Raw genomic sequence first — 22,601 nt, forward strand, 5'->3', positions numbered from 1 at the left:
TGTGACAAAAAATTGACGAAAAAATTACAAAAATATGACACAAAAGTGACAAAAATGTGACAAAAAAGTGACAAAAATGTGATAAAAAATGACAAAAATGTGACAAAAAAAATTACAAAAATGTGACAAAAAATTACAAAAATGTGACAAAAAATTACAAAAAAATTACAAAAATGTGACAAAATGTGACAAAAAAGTGACGAAAAATTGATGAAAAAGTGGCAAAAAATGTCACAAGAAATGGAACAAGAAATGGAACAAAATGTGACAAAAAATTGACGAAAAAATTACAAAAATGTGACACAAAAGTGACAAAAATGTGACAAAAAAGTTACAAAAATGTGATAAAAAATGACAAAATGTGACAAAAAATGACAAAAAAAATGACAAAAATGTGACAAAAAATAAAATAAAAATGAAAAAAATGTGACAAAAAAAATTACAAAAATGTGACAAAAAATGACAAAAAAATGACAAAAATGTGACAAAAAATAAAATAAAAATGACAAAAATGTGACAAAAAAAATTACAAAAATGTGACAAAAAATTACAAAAATGTGACAAAAAATGACAAAAAAATTACAAAAATGTGACAAAATGTGACAAAAAAGTGACGAAAAATTGATGAAAAAGTGGCAAAAAATGTCACAAGAAATGGAACAAGAAATGGAACAAAATGTGACAAAAAATTGACGAAAAAATTACAAAAATGTGACACAAAAGTGACAAAAATGTGACAAAAAAGTTACAAAAATGTGATAAAAAATGACAAAATGTGACAAAAAATGACAAAAAAAATGACAAAAATGTGACAAAAAATAAAATAAAAATGAAAAAAATGTGACCAAAAAATTACAAAAATGTGACAAAAAAAGTAAAACAAAATGGAAAAAAATGTGACAAAATGTGACAAAAAAAGTAAAACAAAATGACAAAAATGTGACAAAATGTGACAAAAAAAATACAAAAATGTGATAAAAATGACCAAAAAAATGACAAAAATGTGACAAAAAATTACAAAAATGTGACAAAAAAGTGACAAAAATGTGACAAAAAAATTACAAAAAAGTTACAAAAATGAGTTGAATACCCAACAAAAAATGATGGAAAAAAAAAATCTGATGACGTGAGGAAAAAGATCGTCTCGGTTCAGGCGGGAGTTAAGAGGTTAAACTCCTTTATTAATAAACTTGTTCCCTGTTTCCGTCTCCTCTCCCTCCTGTCCAGGCGGTGGCGCTGTGCTCCCGCTTTAACCCAGAGAAGAGGCACTGCACTGCTATGAAAAAACCGACAACTTTCTCTCAAAAAACTGCTCAGTATCTCACATTTTATCCACTCTTTGCTGTCCGCATCTGGCTGCATTGGCCCTGGTTTAGTCACTGAGCTGTCGGGGCGTTTCTGTGGATGAGAGACGGTAAAAAAGTAAAGATTGGGGCCAGTTCCCGCTGCGGTTTCGGTTTGTGTGGGAGCGTTACCTCAGAGGCTAACGGCGGCTAACGGAGCTAATGGACCTGTTCGGAGACTTACCAGAGCCGACACAAACCTGCAGTGAGTGGAACAAACTGCTCTGAACACGCACTTTACAGACACGAGGAAGGAGTTAAAGCAGCAGCAGAAACGAGAAGTTTAGTTCGAGACGTTTAGAAATTAATCAGAAAAATGACCGTTGGTGAACGTTACTATGATGCTAACGTTTATAAAGAGTTTACGTTAAAAGTGATGAGCCATTCTTTGTCTGCTTTTACAATAACAAGTCATATATTGGCTAAATAGTGTACAGATGCCAAAAAACGTACAAGTTTTCATTGAAACATATCGATTTTTGCCGATCATCTTCACTGATTTCAATCAGATGTGCTCCTAAAGTGAGTTTAGTACAATAGAGTTCTGGGAAGGTTAGTGCTAGATCGTCTGCTCCGGAGGGACAGTCTGCTGTGAAAACGTGAGATATCATGACACAAATTAAGGTTAGGGCCAGGGAAATGGTTAACCTCTTAACTCCCGCCTGAACCGAGAGGATCTTTTTCCTCACGTCATCAGATTTTTTTCCCAACATTTTTTTTGTTGGGTATTCAACTCATTTTTTGTAATTTTTTTTATCACATTTATGTCATTTTTTCGGCAATTTTTAATCATTTTTTTGGTCACATTTTTGTCATTTTTTTGTCACTTTTTGTCACATTTTTGTCATTTTTTTTGTCACTTTTTGTCACATTTTTGTCATTTTTTCGTCATTTTTTAATACAATTTTTTTTCACATTTTTGACATTTTTTCGTCATTTTTTATACAATTTTTTTCACATTTTTGTCATTTTTTCGTCAATTTCTTGTGACATTTTTGTGACATTTATGCCACTTTTTCGTCCCTTTTTTGTCAATGTTTTCTCACTTTTTTGTCACATTACCATCATTGTTTTATTGCTATTTTCGCAGCTTTTTTCCAGAAGCTTTTGGACTTGGGGTAAAGCCAAACTGGAGAAAATGTGCTCGGTTCAGGTGGGAGTTAAGGGGTTAACCTTAAGGATTTGGGTTAGGCTTAGGATTATTTGTATTTTTAGACAAACCAACTCATAGATCTATACAAACTCACAGCAGACCGTCCCTCCGGAGCATACGTTCTAGCACTAACCTTCTGGGAATTCCAGAGTTACCATGGAGATCCGCCATCTTTGCAGCTGTTAGCATACTTTTCTATTGACTAACATTATCTAAAAACTGTATAAAAAGTGGAGTTACTGCTGGTAAAAACATCTAACTCCATTTTTAAAATCTCCATTAGTTACATTTGCTGCTAATCCCATAATGACAATGATGCCTTATGACATCACACTCCCAAACTCTATTGAATAAATATATCTTGGCATCGGCTGCCCGAGTGTGAGATGATGCTGTTAGTTATTTTGGAGATTTTCTTCCACATCTGCACCTCTAATATAAACTCTAGAACAGGTGTAGACAACGTCAGGCCCGTCAGAGCCTGTTAAAGTACTCTAGAAATGTGAAAATACCTTAAAATTCCTTAAAATGTCTTATCAGAGCACCCTTTTAGGCCATAATCTTAAAAGAATAATCTAAGAATACCAAGAAATTACTTAAATCTACTTGAATTAAGAGAAAAAATCTTAAGATTGCGTGGATTTGGTCTTGCCTTAAAGCAGATAAAACCTTTTCTTGCCAATGGAAGTTCTTTCTTATTTCAGATGATTTTGTATAATTTCAAGTGAAAAATTAACATTTTTTACAGTAAAAGTTAATTTGTTTGATTTCCAGTGGGATTTCTCTTTGTTCAATTGGCATTAGTGTTTTTATCTGATCTTAGATTAGCTCAAACCGACTCAAATTTAACATAAAGAAAACCTTTATTCAAGCGATTTTAAGTGATTTATCTCATTTGCGACGGACATTTTTCCTTTTTACTTCAATTGCTTCAATTGGGGGGTCCGGCCCTTGGTCTTTTGACGAAAAATCCTGGCCCTCCACCGAGCAAACTTCCCGACCCCGGCTCTAGGAGGATCGCGGCGCCGTCACACAAAAGTTTTAAATAGATAATAGTTCTATGGTGGGTCAAAACAATGTTCACAAACACAGCATTGCTTCTGTAAAAAGATCTGTGTTCTTCACGCCTTGTGTTTGTCCACCATTCACCAAAACATCTGCAGAAAACAACAGTGATCCTCCTTATTGATGTGCGTCACTTCGCTGTCTTGCTCTTCGCAGCGATGTCACGGGAGGAAACTGTATTATTAGGGATGGTAAAAGTCTATGCAGCCAGTTATTCAAGTTGTTTTTGACACGTGCAAAGTCTCCATTGGTTTCATGAGTAACCTGAACTGTATATTGGAATAAATCAGCTGTTTGTCCACCATTCACCAAAACATCTGGTGAAAATCTCTGAAAACATAACGATCCTGCCTATGATGTCTTTGATACATCACTACGTAATAATATACTTACTAACCCTGGAGGAAATTCAGTATATCAGGACGCAATGCAAAGAGCTGTAGTTGCACCTTGGAAAGATTCCCCCAAAATTACATGAATTATGGAAAGAGACTCTGGCCACAGTTCACCCTCCTCTGCACTAGAGGGCGCTATCACAGCAATGTCAGCCCTAAGACCAAAGAGAAGGGCTTTGATCTATCCTTGGAATATGTTTTCTAAATCAAACCTGTAAACCGTCCTTTTCATGCTGATAATAAATGTCTCCTGTGCTCCAGCTCCCTCTACAGTCCGACTGAACGACTCTAAGGACGGTAGCCACGGCGATGCGGACCAAGATGGCGCCCGGAAGCGTAAACAGAGCTCGTCCGACGCGGAGGAGGCGCAGGAGGAGGTGAAGAGAGTCTGCACAGAAGGTTTTCTGCTCCCCAACGTTTGTCCCCTCCCGGTCAGCAGAACGTTTGTGGGTGTGGCTTCAGTGGACTGACGCCGCTGTGCTTTCAGGTCTGCCCGCGCTCAGGGGGTTCGTGGCGGCGCGGCGAGGAGAGCGGGACGAGATGCAGGACGCCCACGTGCTCCTGCCCGACATGAGCGAACTGCTGAGTGTGCAGCCCAGATCTGTGTAAGAAGCTTTCAACTTTATGTACCAGGTCTTCAGTGGTGCTTCATGATACGGTCCTGAACGTTACCTTTTCAATACCTTTCCCACAATTCTCTTCCACAGAAGCTTCGATAAAATGTGGCATTTACATCTTACATACCGTAAATTCTCTAATACTGGCCTGTAATTCCATTAGTGGCCGGGTCTCTGACAGAGGCCGGGTCTCTAACTATAGAAACTATAGCGGTAGAAATATTTCCCATGTTAGGAATTTGTCTCATACTGGTGTAAATGAAAACTCACGTGCAGGAAGTAACAAACTGAACCCGGGCCGATGGGGACGCTGCGGAGGAGCTGATCCGAGCGTAACTTTGACACAGATTTAGCCACTTTTCAAACCTCCTGTGACGATATTTGGAAACAGGTGGAGAGTTGTGTGACCCTCCAGGGTTTTAATAAAGTCACCATCGCGTCTTCAAAGCACGTCCAGCTGCTCCGTGTGCAGGTCAGTCCCACGCCTCAAAATAACTCCTCCCATCAGCGCGAGCGTCTCGTCTTCTCTCGGGTCAGTCTCATGATCGATCACAAACACAAACGCTCCGTCTAAACTCAACTTTTACACAAGATAACAACAAATAATCCGGTCCGGTAAAAACGAAACAGAAACCTGCAGTGACATTGATGTCAAAGCTCCGCTAACAGCAACGAAACACTTCCTGTTGTCCCGACAAAATAAAAGGCGTCAATGTTCCAGCCGCTGGGAGAGGGTTTGAAATGTTAATTAATAAATGAACCTAATATTTTAGGTGCAAATGGACACAAATCTCGTTTTTCTTCATTTTCCTGGTCGTCCGTTTTGCTCAAATAGAAATAAAGGCCTGTCTCTAATCGTGGCCTGGTTCCAATAAAGGCCTGGTCCTGATGCCCTCGAGTAAATAAAGGCCCCGGCCTGTATTAGAGCATTTACAGTAGTTTGGTGACTCACAGGTTTTGTCCGTTTGTAGTTCACGTCTGTCGTACTTCGCGGTGTTCGACGGTCACGGAGGAGCGCGAGCCTCCAGATTCGCGGCTGAAAACCTCCATCTCAACCTGGCCAGAAAGTTCCCCACCGGTCAGTCTGATTTCACTTCCCCTGAGTCGGCGGTGAAGACTAAAGACTAAAGAGCGAGTGTTGTTTCAGGAGAGAGCGAGAACTTGGAGAAGCTGATCAAGAAGAGTCTCCTGGACACGTTCAAACAGACGGACGACGACTTCCTGAAGAAAGCCTCCAGCCAGTGAGAGACGTGTGACTCACCAGCTTTCACTTCACTCACGTGTTTCTGACGTGTTGTTTCTGTAGGAAGCCGGCGTGGAAGGACGGCTCCACCGCCACCTGTGCTCTGGTGGTGGACGACACTGTGTACGTGGCCAATCTGGGGGACAGCAGGGTACGAGTGTTACTGTTACTGTTACTACTGCTACTACTACTTCTACTCGTACTATCATAGAGTTGGGCCATAGATCTTTCTGATGGAGCAGTGAAACAGTAAAATAATGAGATGTTGCTGAGGGCAATGTGATTTACTGATTTCTTTACACATATTTCACCTGGTAAAGATGAGAAATCACAGGCCTAAAATCACATTTTTCTGAAAACATTATTTGATTTTAAAAATGTAGATATTGTTGAAATTGTAATTTAGTTTCAGACTTACACTTTTGTGCTAAAATTTAAGGCAGGAATGTATTTACAAATCTGGAGTCCACTGTTACTTACCGTCCTCCCTGATCAGGGTTAGGGGCTCAGGGTTCAGGGTTAGGGTCTGGGTAGGATAAGATCCTTTATTGATCTCACAATGGAGAAATGTATTTGTCACATACAGCTCTTAGAAACACTCAGGGTGTGCAAATAGGCAGAAAATGTGAGAAAATAAACAAAGAACGATTAAATAGTAAAATTGTGGTTTCTACACCCACATTATGTCTATGGGTGTCCTCACTAAGATAGAAGTACTAGACCGTGTGTGTGTGTTCCTGTAATTCCGACATTGTGAGGACCAGTTTGAGTTTTTAACTGCTCTGCTTTATGACCACAACACTGGGGGCCGCCATTGCTCCGCCATTGCTGTAGTACCTCCATATCGCCATTAGGCCCCCATTGAAAAGCATTGGAGTTTAGACAGCTTTAAAACAATTTTAACGCCTAGGCTAGATATTCCTCCTGAGATAACGCTGGGTTAATCACAATATATGAAACCAGGCTGGTTTTCGTAAGAAGAATTTTTGAAATCTCGTACTTGAGGGTTGGACTGTTAGCATTGGAGCAGCGCGAGCTACACGTCACGCAAGGGCCGAGTCTACAGTGAAAATCCCGCCCTTATGCCCTTTTTAGGAACATGCTTCGTCAGAGCTGGGGAGGAGGAGTCTGTAAATCCTCCATGAATTCCCCCTCGACCGTGGTCATTATGGTAAACGGGGAGGAGTGAGCAGAAGACGTTCATTATTTTTTACAGAGTGAGGACATTTTTGTAAAATGAGGACATTTTGGGTGGTCCTCATTTGTTTGAAGGCCTGTTTGAGGGTCAAGATGTGGTTTTAGGGTAAGAATCTAGTTTAGGGTTTGGGGCTTAAGGTTCAAGGTCAGGGTCTGGGTGTAATGCATTATGTCTATGAGTGTCCTCACTAAGATAGAGTTACAAACATGCATGTATGTGCGTCTCCAGAGACACTCAGAAATAAAAGCTGCATTGGTGCATCTCTCGTTGAACCAGACTGATGAAGTGTTGTGTGTTTTAGGCGGTTCTGTGCAGAATGGATCTCTCTGAGGGACAGACGAAGCCCATCACTCTGAGTCTGAGCAAAGAGCACAACCCCACCATGTACGAGGAGCGCATGAGGATCCAGAGGGCGGGCGGCACCGTCAGGTACAGCCTCACTGCAGTCACATGACCACCTTAAACACTTAACTACACTAACCACCATGAACACTAACTACACCACTCTACACCCTGTCGTTACCCAGAGAGGGCCGAGTGCTGGGCGTCCTGGAGGTGTCGCGCTCCATCGGGGACGGTCAGTACAAACGCTGCGGGGTCATTTCCACCCCTGACCTGCGGAGGTGCCAGCTCACACGCAACGACAGGTAACACACGCAGAAGCAGGAAGTCTGGATCATGGTTTACTCACATGACACGGATGTGAAAGTCCATCAGCTCAGTGTGAAGGAAAGTCTTACTGTTTTAATGTGAAATATCAACACTTTCATTACGACTTTGAGCATCTGGGAAAACGCTGTGTAAGACTAAAGCCAGTCCGGTGTCAGGGAGAAAAGTTTATGTTCTACCAGGATCGAAAAAATGTAAGTATCAAAGGCAGGAACCAAAAAAAATCTCATCTCTTTAGCTCCAAGTTTTGATGCTGTTGTTCAGGGACAGCTGATTGTTTCATCTCAAATAAATGATTCACGTTTTTTGAGCTCCTCCTCATCTTCTCGTTCCAGGTTCCTGATTTTGGCGTGTGACGGTTTGTTTAAAGTGTTTTCCGCCGATGAAGCCGTGAAGTTTGTGCTCAGCATTTTACAGGTGCCTCTCTCCTCCTCACATCTGTGCAAGCTCATGTTTCTAATAGAGCTCCACAGTCCCGCCTCCTCTCCACAGTCCCGCCTCCTCTCCACAGTCCCGCCTCCTCTCCGGTCCGGAAGTAAAACTCCCTCGCTTTGAGACCGTATTGATTTGGAATAAAGTCTTTAACTCTTGGGCTGAATCCAGCTCTGTGGTTCTAAAGCGACCGCAGAGTCAGACGCAGGTGAAAAAAGCACGTCTGAGATCCATCTAGTTTAACTGCGAGCCTTCGTCCTAGAACTACATTACCCAGGATGCTCGGGAGTCCCATGATCTACTACGAGGCTTTTGATTGGTGGAGCTTCACGTTCCCACACGTGTTTATTTATTGTATTGTAGACGACATATTATAAACAATGTATTCAAACATAATGCAGGCAGATAGTTGACGTTTTATCCATATCTAACACTGATAGTAAGAAAAACGTCAAAAAAATGTTCCCAACGATCCAATTAAACAAACCACCGATCATTTTTATTCACATTAGCAGGATTCAGATTGTTTAACCCCTTACCTCCCACCTGAACCGAGCACATTTTCTCCAGTTTGGCTTTACCCCAATCCAAAAGCTTCTGGAAAAAAGCAAGAAAAGCAAACAACAAAACTGAGACGAAAACAATGATGGAAATGTGACAAAAAAGTGAGAAAACATTGGCAAAAAAGTGACGAAAAATGGATGAAAAAGTGGCAAAAATGTCACAAGAAATTGACAAAAAATGGAAGAAAATGTGACCAAAAATGTGACAAAATTGACAAAAAAAATGATTAAAAAAATGGACGGAAAAATGACAAAAAAAATGACAGAAATGTGACAAAAAAGTTACAAAAATGTGCTAAAAACTTGACAAAAAAAAAAAATGGACGAAAAAATGACCAACAAAAAAATGATGGAAAAAAAATCTGATGACGTGAGGAAAAAGATCCCCTCGGTTCAGGTGGGAGTTAAGAGGTTAATAGTGAAATAATATAGAACCTTTGTCTGCAAAGTAAAAGAAACTGGCCGTGTTTGCTGAAAACCTGGTTGCCTTGACCAGCGGGCGCGATGTCGCAATGGTTCTTGGGATACGGAGTTTCTATAGTCAGGAAGTGAATGATGTCACAGCCTTTACCTTTGCCTTTTCTTCAACATGTCGTCTTCTTTTTGGATTGAAATGAAACATTTTATGGTCATGAATTGCTACAGAGCTGATTAGCTTTTGCGCTGACGTTAAACTAATATTTGAATTTTGGGAAAATCGACGGTCGTGTAGACGGGGAGCAACAGGACCTCAAGGGGCGGGACTGTGGAGCTCTATATAACGCCTGTATTATGGACTCTTCCCTCTGTGTGGCTGCAGACCCAGGACTCGGACGGGGCGGACCCGGAGGAGGGGGACTCCGGTCCGGACTCCGGTCTGGACTCGGCCTGTCAGCAGCTGGCCTCGGAGGCGGTGAAGCGCGGCTGTGCCGACAACGTCACCGTCATCCTGGTCTCCATCTCCTTCTCCAAATAAACACGCTTTTGTTTCATGTTTCTAATAAAACCTCACAAACTTCAACTCTTTCCACCACGCTTATTCATTCACAAACACTGACCTGTTTGGTATCCACGTGTAGCAGGAAAGGCTGTGACCAGGTTGGCGCTTTAATCCAAATATGGGCATTTCCTTTGTGGGAGACAGCAGCGGCGAAAGACAAAGGGACTGAACTTTAGGGACGTTTTTATCCCACTCTTTAAAACTTAAAATTCAGTTTGCAATCTAGGAGTCCTACAGGTATCTTGGAACAATTATAGGTTGCAAACTGAATTTTAATGAAAACTCTGCTGCTGTTTGTACAAAGGGCCACCAATGACTGAATTGTCTTGGGAAACTGTCCTCCTTTCAGGTAGATAAAACTGTGATGACACTTTTCTATCGGGCGTTCATCGAAGCGACCCGAGCTTTCTGCCTGGTCGCCTGGTACGCAGTGTTAATTTCGTCTTAATTTTAGTCAGTGATATTTTTGCTGACTAAAACTAAATTCAAAGTTTTTCATGAGACTAAAACTGTGACTAAAATGTCCAGATGTTTTAGTCGACTAAAATGAGACTAAATAAAAATGAAAAGGAGGGACTAAAATCATCCAAACTTCTATTGACCGTCTGAAAAAGCCTCATCATTTAAATTCACTGTCAAATGAACAGGTTTATGCTCAGGGGCTGGACTGGGACTGAAAAACAGCCCTGGACTCTGACCAGCCGGGCCCAAAACAGCGTAATTGTGACACTTCCACAAATACATATTTTAACATTAACATTAACGAGTGCATTTTCCCCAGTTCAGCTTTTTATTATTATTTTTTTGATCGGCATCATCAGCAAAAAGAGCGGGAAAGGTGGTCGTAGAAACAGAAGCAAAATCATTAATATAAATAATAAATAATAATGGTCCCAAAATTGAACCTTGTGGCACACCATACTGCACAGGAAGTATACTACAGGGCCCCGTGTTAACGTTTGCTTGGGGCCCCAGGGCTCCCTTCCTACTCCACAGGCACCGCTGACCTAAATTCCTCATTTTACTCCCACAAACGTAACCTGACTATCATGATAAAGCTGTTATCGAGGATTATACCGGCAGCTTCTTTCAGCCCACTCCAATCTCCGTCCATCACAATTATTTACAGTCTTTTCCTCCATCACTTTCATTCAGTTTATTTATGAATTGCTCCAGTACACACTCGATGATGACAGTGCAATATTTACACTCTGCCTACAAGAGGAAACGCCTTCAGTCCTTTTGTTTGTCAAGTCTATGACCCCGTGTGACCGGCATCGATTATGTCAGGACTCAGGACTTTGAACGCTCTGCACTGAGGAATGTCTCCGCCTGAAGGGGTGTGTTTAGGGGAGGGGTTTCCTGCTGTAAACCTGATCCTTCACCCTTCACCTCCTGCAGCAGTTGTTGGGACGAGTCCAGACCAGAAGGGACGATGTGGAAGGCAGCTCTTTTGTTGTGTGTGTTTCTGATTTCAGCTGAAGACCGGGCGAGCTCAGCCTCAGCCGGGTCTTTCAGGGGCAAACTCCTGGTGGTCCCCATGGACGGCAGTCACTGGGTGGGCATGAAGGCCATCGCGGAGGAGATGGGCCGCCGCGGGCACCAGGTCACGGTGGTGATGCCCGAGGTCAGCATCCGAATGGGCCCCGGGAAGCACTACCAGACCGTCACGCACTCGGTCCCCTACGACAAGGCGCACATCACCTCTTTGATGTCCGCAAACCAAAACCTGCTGGGGAACGACACGGAGCCTTTCTTTGAGAAAATAAGCAAGAAGTTCTCTCAGATCCGGAAGATAACAGAGTTCATCCACATCACTGCGGAGAGCCTGCTCCTCAACCACAGCGTGATGTCACAGCTCCAGCAGCAGGTGAGAGTCATGCAGAGCCGTGGGAAGATGTTTTAGTGAGGGGGCGCTGAGGGACAACATTTACCCCTAAAATACTTTTTCTGTGCATGAATCCTATTTATTAACCTCTTAACTCCCGCCTGAACCGAGAGCATTTTCTCCAGTTCGGCTTTACCCAAATCCAGTAGGCCAGTGTAACGCCTCATTTGAAAGCTGAGATCTACAAAACTCATCTAAATGGATCTTTTTCCTCACGTCATCAGATTTTTTTCCATCTTTTTTTGGGTGGGGGGTATTCAACTCATTTTTTGTCATTTTTTGGTCACATTTTTGTCATTTTTTGTTCTTTTTTTTTGGTCACATTTTTGTCATTTTATGTTCTTTTTTGTGGTCTTTTTTTTTCCTTTTTTCGTGATTTTTGTTCCTTTTTTGTTCTTTTTTTTGTCACATTTTTTAGTAATTTTTTGTTCTTTTTTTGTCTTTTTTTGTCACGTTTTTGTCACATTTTTTTGTCATTTTTTGTTCTTTGTCACATTTTTGTCATTTTTTGTCATTTTTTTGTTCTTTTTTGTCACATTTTTTGTCATTTTAGGTTCTTTTTTGTGTGTTTTTTTGTCATTTTTTGTCATTTTTTGGTCACATTTTTGTCGAATTTTTGTCACATTTTTTGTTCTTTTTTTGGTCACATTTTTGTCTTTTTATCTGTTTTTGTCATTTTATGTTCTTTTTTGTGGTCTTTTTGTCTTTTTTTTTTCTTTTTGTGATTTTTGTTCTTTTTTTGTCTTTTTTTTGTCACGTTTTTGTCACATTTTTGTCACATTTTTTGTCATTTTTTGTTCTTTTTTTGTTCTTTTTTTTGTCACATTTTTTTTGGTAATTTTTTGCTCTTTTTTTGTCTTTTTTGTCACGTTTTTTTTGTCAATTTTTGTTCTTATTTGTCACATTTTTGTCAATTTTTGTTCTTTTTTTTGGTCACATTTTTGTCACATTTTTGTCATTTTTTGTCATTTTAGGTTCTTTTTTGTGTTTTTTTTGTCATTTTTTGTCATTTTTTGTCATTTATTTCGTCACTTTTTTTTCACATTTCCATCATTGCTTTCGTCTCAGTTTTGTTGCTATTTTCACACCTTTTTTCCTGAAGCTTTTGGACTGGGGTAAAGCTGGAGAAAATGTGCTCGGTTCAGGTGGGAGTTAAGGGGTTAATATTGCCTGCAGCTCACAAAATATCCACCAGGAGGTGCTGCAGCGCCCTCAGCACCCTGGGTTCCCACGGCCTTGGAGTCATGAAGCAACAGATACTTTTACAGAGAAAGACTGAGGACGAAATGTGTTTGGCGTCACGTTTCCCACGTCAGCGGGAGATTTGTTCTCCAGGAAACACTCTCGTCTTCTGTGACTTATGGACCTGGTGAAATGTGCAGTGTGGCTTCACAGATGGAGATGAGTGAATGTGAGATGGTTTTCAGGGCTTCGATGCCATGCTGACTGACCCCATGGTTCCCACTGGTTCAGTGATGGCTCATAAATTCGGTGAGGTTTGGTTTGTCACTTCAGTGTTTGCTCTTATGTTCAGATGATTTATCGGTGTTTAATGTTCTCGTCCAGGTCTCCCCACCATTAACCTACTGCGAGGAATCCCCTGTGGGCTGGACTTTAAGTCTGCGGGGGGTCCGTCCCCCCCGTCGTTTGTGCCGCGCTTCTTCACCGGTTACACGGACAGAATGAGCTTCAAGCAGAGAGTCGTCAACCACATCGTGAGTCAAACTTAAGTCTGTATCTGACTTTAATCGACCTGTTGCAAAAGGTCTGAAAACAGTCATGGTCCGATCGTAGCTCATGGCAGCCGTTGCTTCTTCAAACCTCCTGCCAAAGAAACCGTGACGCTGCGGACTTAAGCCGCGGTGGGACTGGTTTTCCATCTTGTCGTTTGCAGAGAGTTTCATGAGTCGTCGGCACAAATATTTCAGCAGCAGGTGGTTTTGTTTTGCCAGCGCTGAGAGCACACGGGACATCGCGGCTGGAGAGTCAGGACTAATACATTACCTCATTGAATAAGGACCACAGCCACGGGGGAGACAGAGCCACTGCAGTTAGCAGCTGGGTTCTGTGGGGTCGACCCGTCATTCCGACAACCCTCCGATCTGACAATAGTTTTGAGCGTAGCCTGTTCAGTTTGTAAACTCCACGATCCTTAAAGGAATAGGCCACCGTTTTTCCACACTGAGGTATGTTCTTACCTTAGCTTTGACGAGTTCTTTAGGACCTGTCTGATCTTCCCCCGTGCCTTCAGTCACGTAAACACAGCGCAGACGGCGTTAGCATTTAGCCTCTCCCTCTCACCTCTATAGCTCCAAAACTTCACTTTACTGCGCGGATTTCGAACTACTCCTGGTATTATTACGCCTTACAATATAGTTCCCCCTTTTATCCGCTTAGAAAATCCACATTGTTTAATTGTGTGTAATTATACTTTGTAGTGGAACACTTCACGTAACCATATTTAAAAAGGGAAAACGTGGAAGAGCTTGGTAGCTTCTATCTTGACCTGTTTTGGAGCTATAGAGGAGAGAGGGAGAGGCTAAATGCTAACGCCGTCTGCGCTGTGTTTACGTGACTGAAGGCACGGGTGAAGACCAGCTCCAGGTTCTGTTTCCCGATTTCCCGTGAGGTGCTTTTGTCTCCATAGTTGTTGACCAGACTGATGCCCATCTGTATTGTTTCATACAGAGTTTTGTTTTGTTTGTTTGTTTGTTTTACTTTATTGTCCCCGTAGGGAAATTCGTCCTCTGCATTTAACCCATCCTTCGATGCCGCTGGGCAACCCGTAAGGAGCAGTGGTCAACGGCCGTGCCGCGCCCGGGGACCCGTCTCCATGATGTGGAGCCAGACTGATGGTCAGAATCACCTGGCTGGAGGATTCACCTATTGCACATGTTTTTAGTGGTAGGGGAAACCGGAGTACCCGGAGGAAACCTACGCAGACACGGGGAGAACATGCAAACTCCACACAGAAAGGCCCCGAGTGGCATCAGTCTGGGACCCACGCCCTCGTTGGCGACTGGAGAAAACTCAGATTTGTTTATTTGCGTCACGTGTTGTTCACGGGCAGCGGTTGGTGAGTTTTGTGATTCATAATCCTGTCCGAACATCAACGGCAGACGCTCTTCGCTGATTGGTTTACTCCGCTTCCTGTTTGCTCACGTCCGTTCAGCTCTGGATCATAAGAACACAGTCACCAGCCAACAGGCACTAGCATGCACTTCTTGTTTTACATTTTGTCTGCAAAGTAAAAGAAACTGGCCGTGTTTGCTGAAAACCTGGTTGCCTTGACCAGTGGGCGCGATGTCGCAATGGTTCTTGGCAGTGCTTAATTTGTAAATTCGTATTTTCAGGAACACTTTTGGTCTGATGTGATGGATTGGGGGAACAGGCCAAAACATTTGCCGGATCACTCTCATTAGACACCATTATATCAGACACATTTTTTGCCGGTTCCTCCTAAGTATTTCCCGGATCCTTTATCCTGAAAAAAATTGAATTGGGGGAATGTGTTCCCCCAAACGGGGGATCAAATTAAGCAATGGTTCTTGGGATACGGAGTTTCTATAGTCAGGAAGTGAATGATGTCACAGCCTTGTACCATTGCCTTTTCTTCAACATGTCGTCTTCTTTTTGGATTGAAATGAAACATTTTATGGTCACAAATTGCTACATAGCTGATTAGCTTTTGCGCTGACGTTAAACTCTTAAAGGGGCTGGAAGCAAGTTCGCCATTTTATACTCACTACTGCCACCTCAGGCCATATGTGTAACTGTACCTTCTATATTAAGCTCGTGCATGACGGCAATTTGGGCCCGACGAGACACATTTTTGAGTGACAGAGCAGGATTTTAGAGGCAGTTGTGGTGAACAGGTCTGAGCTCATTCTACACATTAGGACATGGCTGGAACATGTAGGGGAGGAAAATACTTAATTTTAACATTTTTAAACTCCTTATAGTCCCTTTAATATTTGAATTTTTGGAAAATCGGCGGTCAAGTAGACGGGGATTTTTTGCTTCTGGAGCAACAGGACCACAAGGGGCGGGACTTTGGAGCTCTATTACCAGCATCACATCTATCCTCCAAACACAGAGGCTCTCAGACTTTTCACAGCAAGTACCACCTATGGGAATGTTAGACTCTGAGGATCATCAGACCTAAACCCGGCAAAAGCTACAGGGCATAAGATAAACATGTGTGAAGTATTTCTGGACAAGGCCTCACCCAATACATGAAAAAACATGAATATAACATGAATACTTTATAACGGCCTCTAAATGAAAGAAAATGGAGGACAGTAGAAGAGCCTCCGTATCTCCCACACCATTAAAAACCTCTGCCATTAAACACTTTCATGTTCTGACTACTTTATGCAGAGTTAAAGATTAATGTGTCCTCATGAGTTCTCTCCTGTTTTATGTTTTTATGATGCCGCTGTGACCTGTCGCCTACAGGTGGCAGCGCTGGAGCCGCTGATGTGCCGTTTGCTCTACTGGCGCTTTGATCAGATGACCTCAGAGTTTCTGGGCGAGGACGTTAGCGTCGCTGAGATTCTGTCCAACTCGGACATCTGGCTGCAAAGGTGCACAAAGGCTGAACATCTGCATTAAGCCCTTACCTCCCACCTGAACCGAGCACATTTTCTCCAGTTTGGCTTTACCCCAATCCAAAAGCTTCTGGAAAAAGCCGTGAAAATAGCAACAAAACTGAGACGAAAACAATGATGGAAACTGAGACGAAAAAGTGAGAAAACATTGACAAAAAAGTGACGAAAAATTTATGAAAAAGTGGCAAAAATGTCACAAGAAATTGACAAAAAATGACAAAAATTTGATAAAAAATTTACGAAAAAATGACAAAAATGTGGCAAAAAAAATGACTAAAATGTGACAAAAAATGACAAATATTTGATAAAAAATGACAAAAAATTGATAAAAAATTTACGAAAAAATGACAAAAAATGATAAAAAAAATGACAAAAAAATTGACCAAAAAAATGACAAAAATTTGATAAAAAATGTATGAAAAAATGACAAAAATGTGGCAAAAAAATGACAAAAATGTGATAGAATTTTGACCAAAAAAAATACGATAAAAATTTGACCAAAAAACGACAATAATTTGATAAAAAATGTATAAAAAACATTACAAAAAAGGGACAAAAAATGACAAAAATTTGATATAAAATTTACGAAAAAATGACAAATGTGGCAAAAAAATGACAAAAATTTGATAAAAAATTCACAAAAAAATTACAAAAATTTGACCAAAAAAATACAAAAATGTGACAAAAAATGTGACAAAAAAAAGACAAAGTTACAAAAGTGAGTTGAATATCCAACAAAAAAATGATGGAAAAAAAATGTGATGACGTGAGGAAAAAGATCCTCTCGGTTCAGGCGGGAGTTAAGAGGTTAAAAACTGAACTATAACAGAGACATTTTCCATGTGACACAGAATCGACTTCACGTTTGAGTTCCCGCGGCCTCTCATGCCCAACATGGTGCTGGTCGGTGGAATCAACTGTAACGTGAGGAATCCTCTGCCTGACGTGAGTGTCTCAGACGTTTCTGCTCCCGTCACGCACTGATCTCAGAACATCATCCACCTCTCAAATCAGAGAATCCATCCTTCTCACAGCTGTGGAGATCAAGGTGCCTTAGGCTGTCTACAATAAAAGGACACTGGGGGGGTCAGTGCCTCACGCAGCAGCTCATGGATCAGGCTGTGGTGGTTGGTTTGTTCCTCTTCAGTGGCCGTGAAGCTGCTGGACATTGGCAGGAAGTGGAACTTATCGTAGTATACACCAGTACAGAGTATAGTATACACTAGTCCAGAGTATAGTATACACCAGTACAGAGTATATTATACACCAGCAGTATAGTAACTATACACCGGTCCAGAGCATCCCAAACATGCTCAATGGGGGACACGTCGTGCACTGATCTTTGCATCAGAGCTGGTGAACAATCGGCCCAGGATCGGATCACGGTGTCTTCAAAACGCCATCAGTAAAATATTGTTTGTTGTCCTTACGTTAGTCTGACGTACTTTAACCCACCGTCAGTGTCCATCTCTCTGCCCTGGAGACTAGTTGGAGACACGAGTTTCCGCTGGTCTTTCCTGGAGATAAGACTAGTCTCCAGGTCGTCTCGTTGAAAATGAGCAGATTAGATTTCAGAGAGTTTACCTGGAGTATTAGTAGTATCCAACAGGTCTCGCAAGTTGAGGACAACAAATAGTGTTTCCTGGGCCATGCGGAGACTTCGGTTAAATCGAACCCGGAGACTCGCCTTCTCTCCAGGGGACGTCTCAGCCCTTCACTACACGCTCTGCCATCGGCCCAGAGCAGGAAGACCAGGACTCAGCCGTGAAGAGGAAGGTCTCAGAGGAGTGGACCAACACAGGCCACGAGCGCTTTTATTATATGTGAAGGAGATGAGGTGTCCTTCTATTGTAGACAGCCTAAGGAGCCTTGACCTCCACAGCTGTGAGGGGGTGGAGAAGTGCTCACTAACACATGGATCTGCTGTGTTTATAGAGAATGTTCAGCGCGTGACAAATAGGAGCAAAAACTAAAGCATTTATATTTTTGTTCATTGCTCATAATAAAAACTCTGATACTGAAAATCCTGGTGTTTCAGGACTTGGCCGAATGGGTCTCAGGAGAGCACGGCTTTGTGGTGTTGACCTTCGGCACCATGGTGGCCATGATGCCAAATGAAACTAAAACTATTTTCTTTGATGCTTTCAGACAAATTCCTCAAAAGGTAAAGCTCTTTCTATGAGTGTGTGACAATTATCCAACAGAATCAGAACCTTTTGTATAAACAGGTGATCTGGAGGTTCATCGGGGAAGTTCCTGAAAACGTCCCTCAGAACGTGAAGCTCATGGAGTGGGTCCCACAGAACGACTTACTAGGTTTGTATCTGAAATACTTTGACTTAACTTTATTTTAGATCAGAGGTTCTCGTTGTTGGAGCTGTTCAGGGACTGACTCCAGGTCCATTGACTTGCGTACAGTATTATATTATAATTATATTTCGACCAATATAGAGACATGTGGCACAGATTTTTAAACAAGCAAAACAAAACATCTATTCCAGTTATGGAACATCATCACATCAATCAAAACATTAATTAAGGACAGAAAAATAAAAAAAAACATGAATATCGAGCATTAAAATGAAGCATTTCTCATCCAGATTAAATTATCTGTGTCCAATCATAGGTTGACTGGATTTTTTTGGTCCAAAATACTCAAGTAAAATATAATTCAACACAAATTTCAACAAAATACTCTTTTTGGAAAATTTGGCTCATTATTTTCAATTTTCATGGTCAGAAATGACCTAAAAATCAAAAATGACAATATCTTCTTGTAAACAAACTTTTTGGCAATTCCAGTTCTGTTCCTTAATCCTAATGACTGTTCTCTTCAAAATGAGCCGTTTCCCAAAGAAATCCATTGATATTTGTGCTGGCAGCGCTCAGTGCAGACCAGAAGCACATGTTAGCCACACGTTAGCCACATGTTAGCCACATGTTAGCCACACGTTAGCCACATGTTAGCCACACGTTAGCCACATGTTAGCCACATGTTAGCCACATGTTAGCCACATGTTAGCCACACGTTAGCCACATGTTAGCCACATGTTAGCCACATGTTAGCCACACGTTAGCCACACGTTAGCCACATGTTAGCCACATGTTAGCCACATGTTAGCCACATGTTAGCCACACGTTAGCCACATGTTAGCCACATGTTAGCCACACACGTTAGCCACACGTTAGCCACATGTTAGCCACACGTTAGCCACACACGTTAGCCACACGTTAGCCACATGTTAGCCACACGTTAGCCACATGTTAGCCACAGGTCTATAGTCCAGATCCACAGTGAATGACGACGCGTAAAAGCTGTTTTCTGAGTAAACGAGGCGGCCATTTTGTTTTGGGGGAAAGTGTGACTGACGCACCTTTGTGAGATAAATATGGAAAAGAAATGACCCATTTCATTTTGCTTTGATTTAGTCAATTTTTGGAGGTTTGTTGATTCTGTTTCACTTTGTTTGACACATTTGTGAAAATATTTTTGCTTTTATAACATTTGGCACTTTGGAGAGCTTTGTGCTCGATGCTAATGAGACATAGCACCAAAACATTGAAAAGTTTACAAATCCAACATACTTGGACCTAGACTTCTGAAATTGTGCACACATGCTGAGCACCAGTAAGGTTAACACTGTACTCAGTTTGGAGTGTGTGCTATGAAGTATGTTTTCAGGAAAGACATTTCAGCTTATGTGTAATTTTCGATATATAAAAAAGCTATATTTTTATTAATTTTATAACTTTATATTTACATGTTTTTGTCACAATGTCCTTCTAAATGTACAAAGAAGCTACTTCTTGTCCTGATTCCTATGATGGTTCACATGGGACTGTTTAATTTAGCCAGGCGAGAGGACATCAGAGTAGGTGGTCCTTCACAGGTTAAGTACAACAAAAACTGGGTTAAATGTGTGTCTGAACTGGGTGTAAATCAACCCAGAAGAACAAATGATCAAATCAATGTAATGATCTTATTGAAATGAGTCCACAGGTCGAGACTTTTCTGTTTGTTTCTGCAGCTCATCCCGGCGCTCGAGCGTTCGTAACTCACGCCGGCTCTCACGGACTGTACGAGGGCCTGTGCCACGGCGTGCCCATGCTCATGCTGCCGTTAAGCGGGGACCAACCCGACAACGCCCAGAGGTTCGCCAGCCGAGGCGCTGGACTCGTCCTGGATATACAGTCCATCACCACAGAGGAGCTGCTGCAGGGGCTGAAGGAGGTCATCAACAACCCCACGTAAGGGAGTCACTGACACGTGTGTGAAGGAGAACGTGAACGGCTTCAGTGCATGAGCTGGAAAAGACCTTTAACCTCTTAACCCCCGCCTTAACCGAGCGCATTCACCCAGAGCCGGTGCTGGCTTTCCTGGGGCCCCCAATAGTCAAGGCCCCCCATGAACTTAACGTTATTCAGATGCCTGCAGTAAACGCCGGATACACACAGTCGTCTTAATGATTTTGGTGATGCAGTTACATCATCTCTCCACTGACGCTCCGTGGCACTGTTTCATCCCCGTCCTGCTGCTGCTTTAACCTCTTAACTCCCGCCTGAACCGAGAGCATTTTCTCCAGGTCAGCTTTACCCAAATCCTGTAGGCCAGTGTAACGCCTCATTTGAAAGCTAAGATCTACAAAGCTCATCTGAATGCATCTTTTTCCTCACGTCAGATTTTTTTTCCATCATTTTTTTTTTTTTTTTTTGTAAATTTTTTGTCACTTTTTGTCACATGTTCATTTTTTCATCACATTTTGGTCAATTTTTTGTCCTTTTTTTGTCATTTTTTGTGCATTTTTTATGACATTTTTGCCACTTTTCCATATTTTTTTGTTAAATTTTTTGTCAATTTTTTGTCTTTTTTTTGGTCATTTTTTTGTCATTTTAGTCATTTTTTTCATCAATTTTTTGTGACATTTTTGCCACTTTTTCAGCATTTTCTCGTCAATTTTTAGTCAATTTTTTGTCAGTTTTTTGGTCATTTTTTGTCATTTTTTGTAAAAAAAAGATTGTCCTTTTTTCATCAATTTTTTGTTGAGTTTTTGTCACATTTTTGTTGAATTTTTGTTGAATTTTTGTCACATTTTTGTCACATTTTTGTTGAGTTTTTGTCACTTTTTGGTGAAATTTTTGTCAATTTTTTGTCAATTTGTGGTGAAATTTTTGTCAATTTTTAGTCAAATTTTTGTCACTTTTTGGTTGAATTTTTGTCACATTTTTGTTGAATTTTTGTCACTTTTTTGTTGAATTTTTGTTGAATTTTTGTTGCGTTTACATCATTGTTTTCTTTTCATTTTTGTCTTTTTTTTTTGCTGGATTTTTGTCACTTTTTTGTTGAATTTTTGTTGAATTTTTGTCACATTTTTGGTTGTATTTTTGTCTCTTTTTCGTTGCGTTTACATCCTTGTTTTCTTCTCATTTTTTGTGGCTGTTTTGGTTATTTTTTCTCAAGAAGCTTTTTGATTCGGGTAAAGCCAAACTGGAGAAAATGTGCTCCATTCAGGTGGGAGTTACGAGGTTAAATGAGAGTGAGGTCGATGCCCCGAGTCTGAGCAGAGAAAACAAGCTTTTAGATTTGGGTAAAGCCAAAGTGGGTAAAACGTCTTTGTGGGCGGGGCTTGTTGAACCTGTCTCCTCTCACTCCGGGTGTCGCCTGCAGGTATAAGCAGAACATCCAGAAGCTGTCGTCGCTGCACCGGGACCGCCCGCTCGACCCCCTGGACCTGTCCGTGTTCTGGACCGAGTTCGTGATGAGGCACAAAGGGGCGGAGCATCTGAAATCCGCGGTTCACCGGCTGAACTGGATCCAGTACTTCTGCCTGGACGTCCTGGCTCTGCTCCTGTTCATCGCTGTGGTCTTCACTGTGATCGTCGTCAAATGTTTTACAGTGTGCTGCAGGAAGCTGAGCCGGAAAACCAAACAGGAATAAGAAGCAGCTTTAGATTTACCCTTTTATTTTACTATGACTTTGAACAACAAACAAAAAGTTTTACAGATTGTTTCCTTTTTGAACAGTGTTTGTAACTCACGTGTCACACAATAAAACATTCAAACCTGGCTCTGTCCGGTTTGTTCTTCTGTTGCTGAGAATAAACTTCAATTATTTATATCATGTTTTTCCTTCTTGACCTTCAGTGTCTCGTCCTAACATTAACCTCTTACCACAAAACCAAATGCATTCTCTCCTCTTTGCCATTGTCCTCACTTTGTATTTCCCTTTTTATTGCACTTATTCTGACTTGTTTGGTCATTTTCTTTGCGGGATATTTGTCACTTTTTTGCAGGATTTTTGTCACTTTTCTGCTGGATTTTTGTCTTTTTTTTGCTGGATTTTTTTCTCTTTTTTCTGGATTTTTGTCTTTTTTTGTTGGATTTTTGTCTTTTTTTCCCTGGATTTTTGTCTTTTTTTTTTTTTTTTGTCTTTTTTTTCTGGATTTTT

The 22,601-nt window shown here is 41.3% G+C and overlaps 2 protein-coding genes across 2 annotated transcripts; both read left to right on the top strand.

Annotated features, from left to right (window-relative positions):
- The first annotated feature begins 1,407 nt into the window (after positions 1–1,407).
- ilkap (integrin-linked kinase-associated serine/threonine phosphatase) lies at positions 1,408–9,676 on the top strand. Its single transcript, XM_079554864.1, has 10 exons — positions 1,408–1,548; positions 4,218–4,355; positions 4,444–4,561; positions 5,545–5,651; positions 5,721–5,814; positions 5,880–5,967; positions 7,316–7,443; positions 7,542–7,661; positions 8,019–8,100; positions 9,478–9,676. Exons 1-10 carry the CDS (start codon positions 1,506–1,508, stop codon positions 9,631–9,633), a joined length of 1,074 nt encoding a protein of 357 aa, XP_079410990.1. The 5' UTR covers positions 1,408–1,505; the 3' UTR covers positions 9,634–9,676.
- A 1,416-nt stretch (positions 9,677–11,092) lies between these two features.
- Positions 11,093–22,127, top strand: LOC306979239 (UDP-glucuronosyltransferase 1A1-like; the record flags this gene model as incomplete). Its single annotated transcript, XM_079578104.1, has 9 exons — positions 11,093–11,527; positions 12,973–13,036; positions 13,112–13,260; positions 16,004–16,131; positions 17,007–17,100; positions 18,194–18,319; positions 18,384–18,471; positions 20,184–20,403; positions 21,821–22,127. 9 exons carry the CDS (start codon positions 11,093–11,095, stop codon positions 22,089–22,091), a joined length of 1,575 nt encoding a protein of 524 aa, XP_079434230.1. The 3' UTR covers positions 22,092–22,127.
- Between the last annotated feature and the right edge of the window lie 474 nt (positions 22,128–22,601).

Source organism: Gobius niger (genome assembly GCF_951799975.1).
Source record: "Gobius niger genome assembly, chromosome: 1".
NCBI classification, from domain to species: domain Eukaryota; kingdom Metazoa; phylum Chordata; class Actinopteri; order Gobiiformes; family Gobiidae; genus Gobius; species Gobius niger.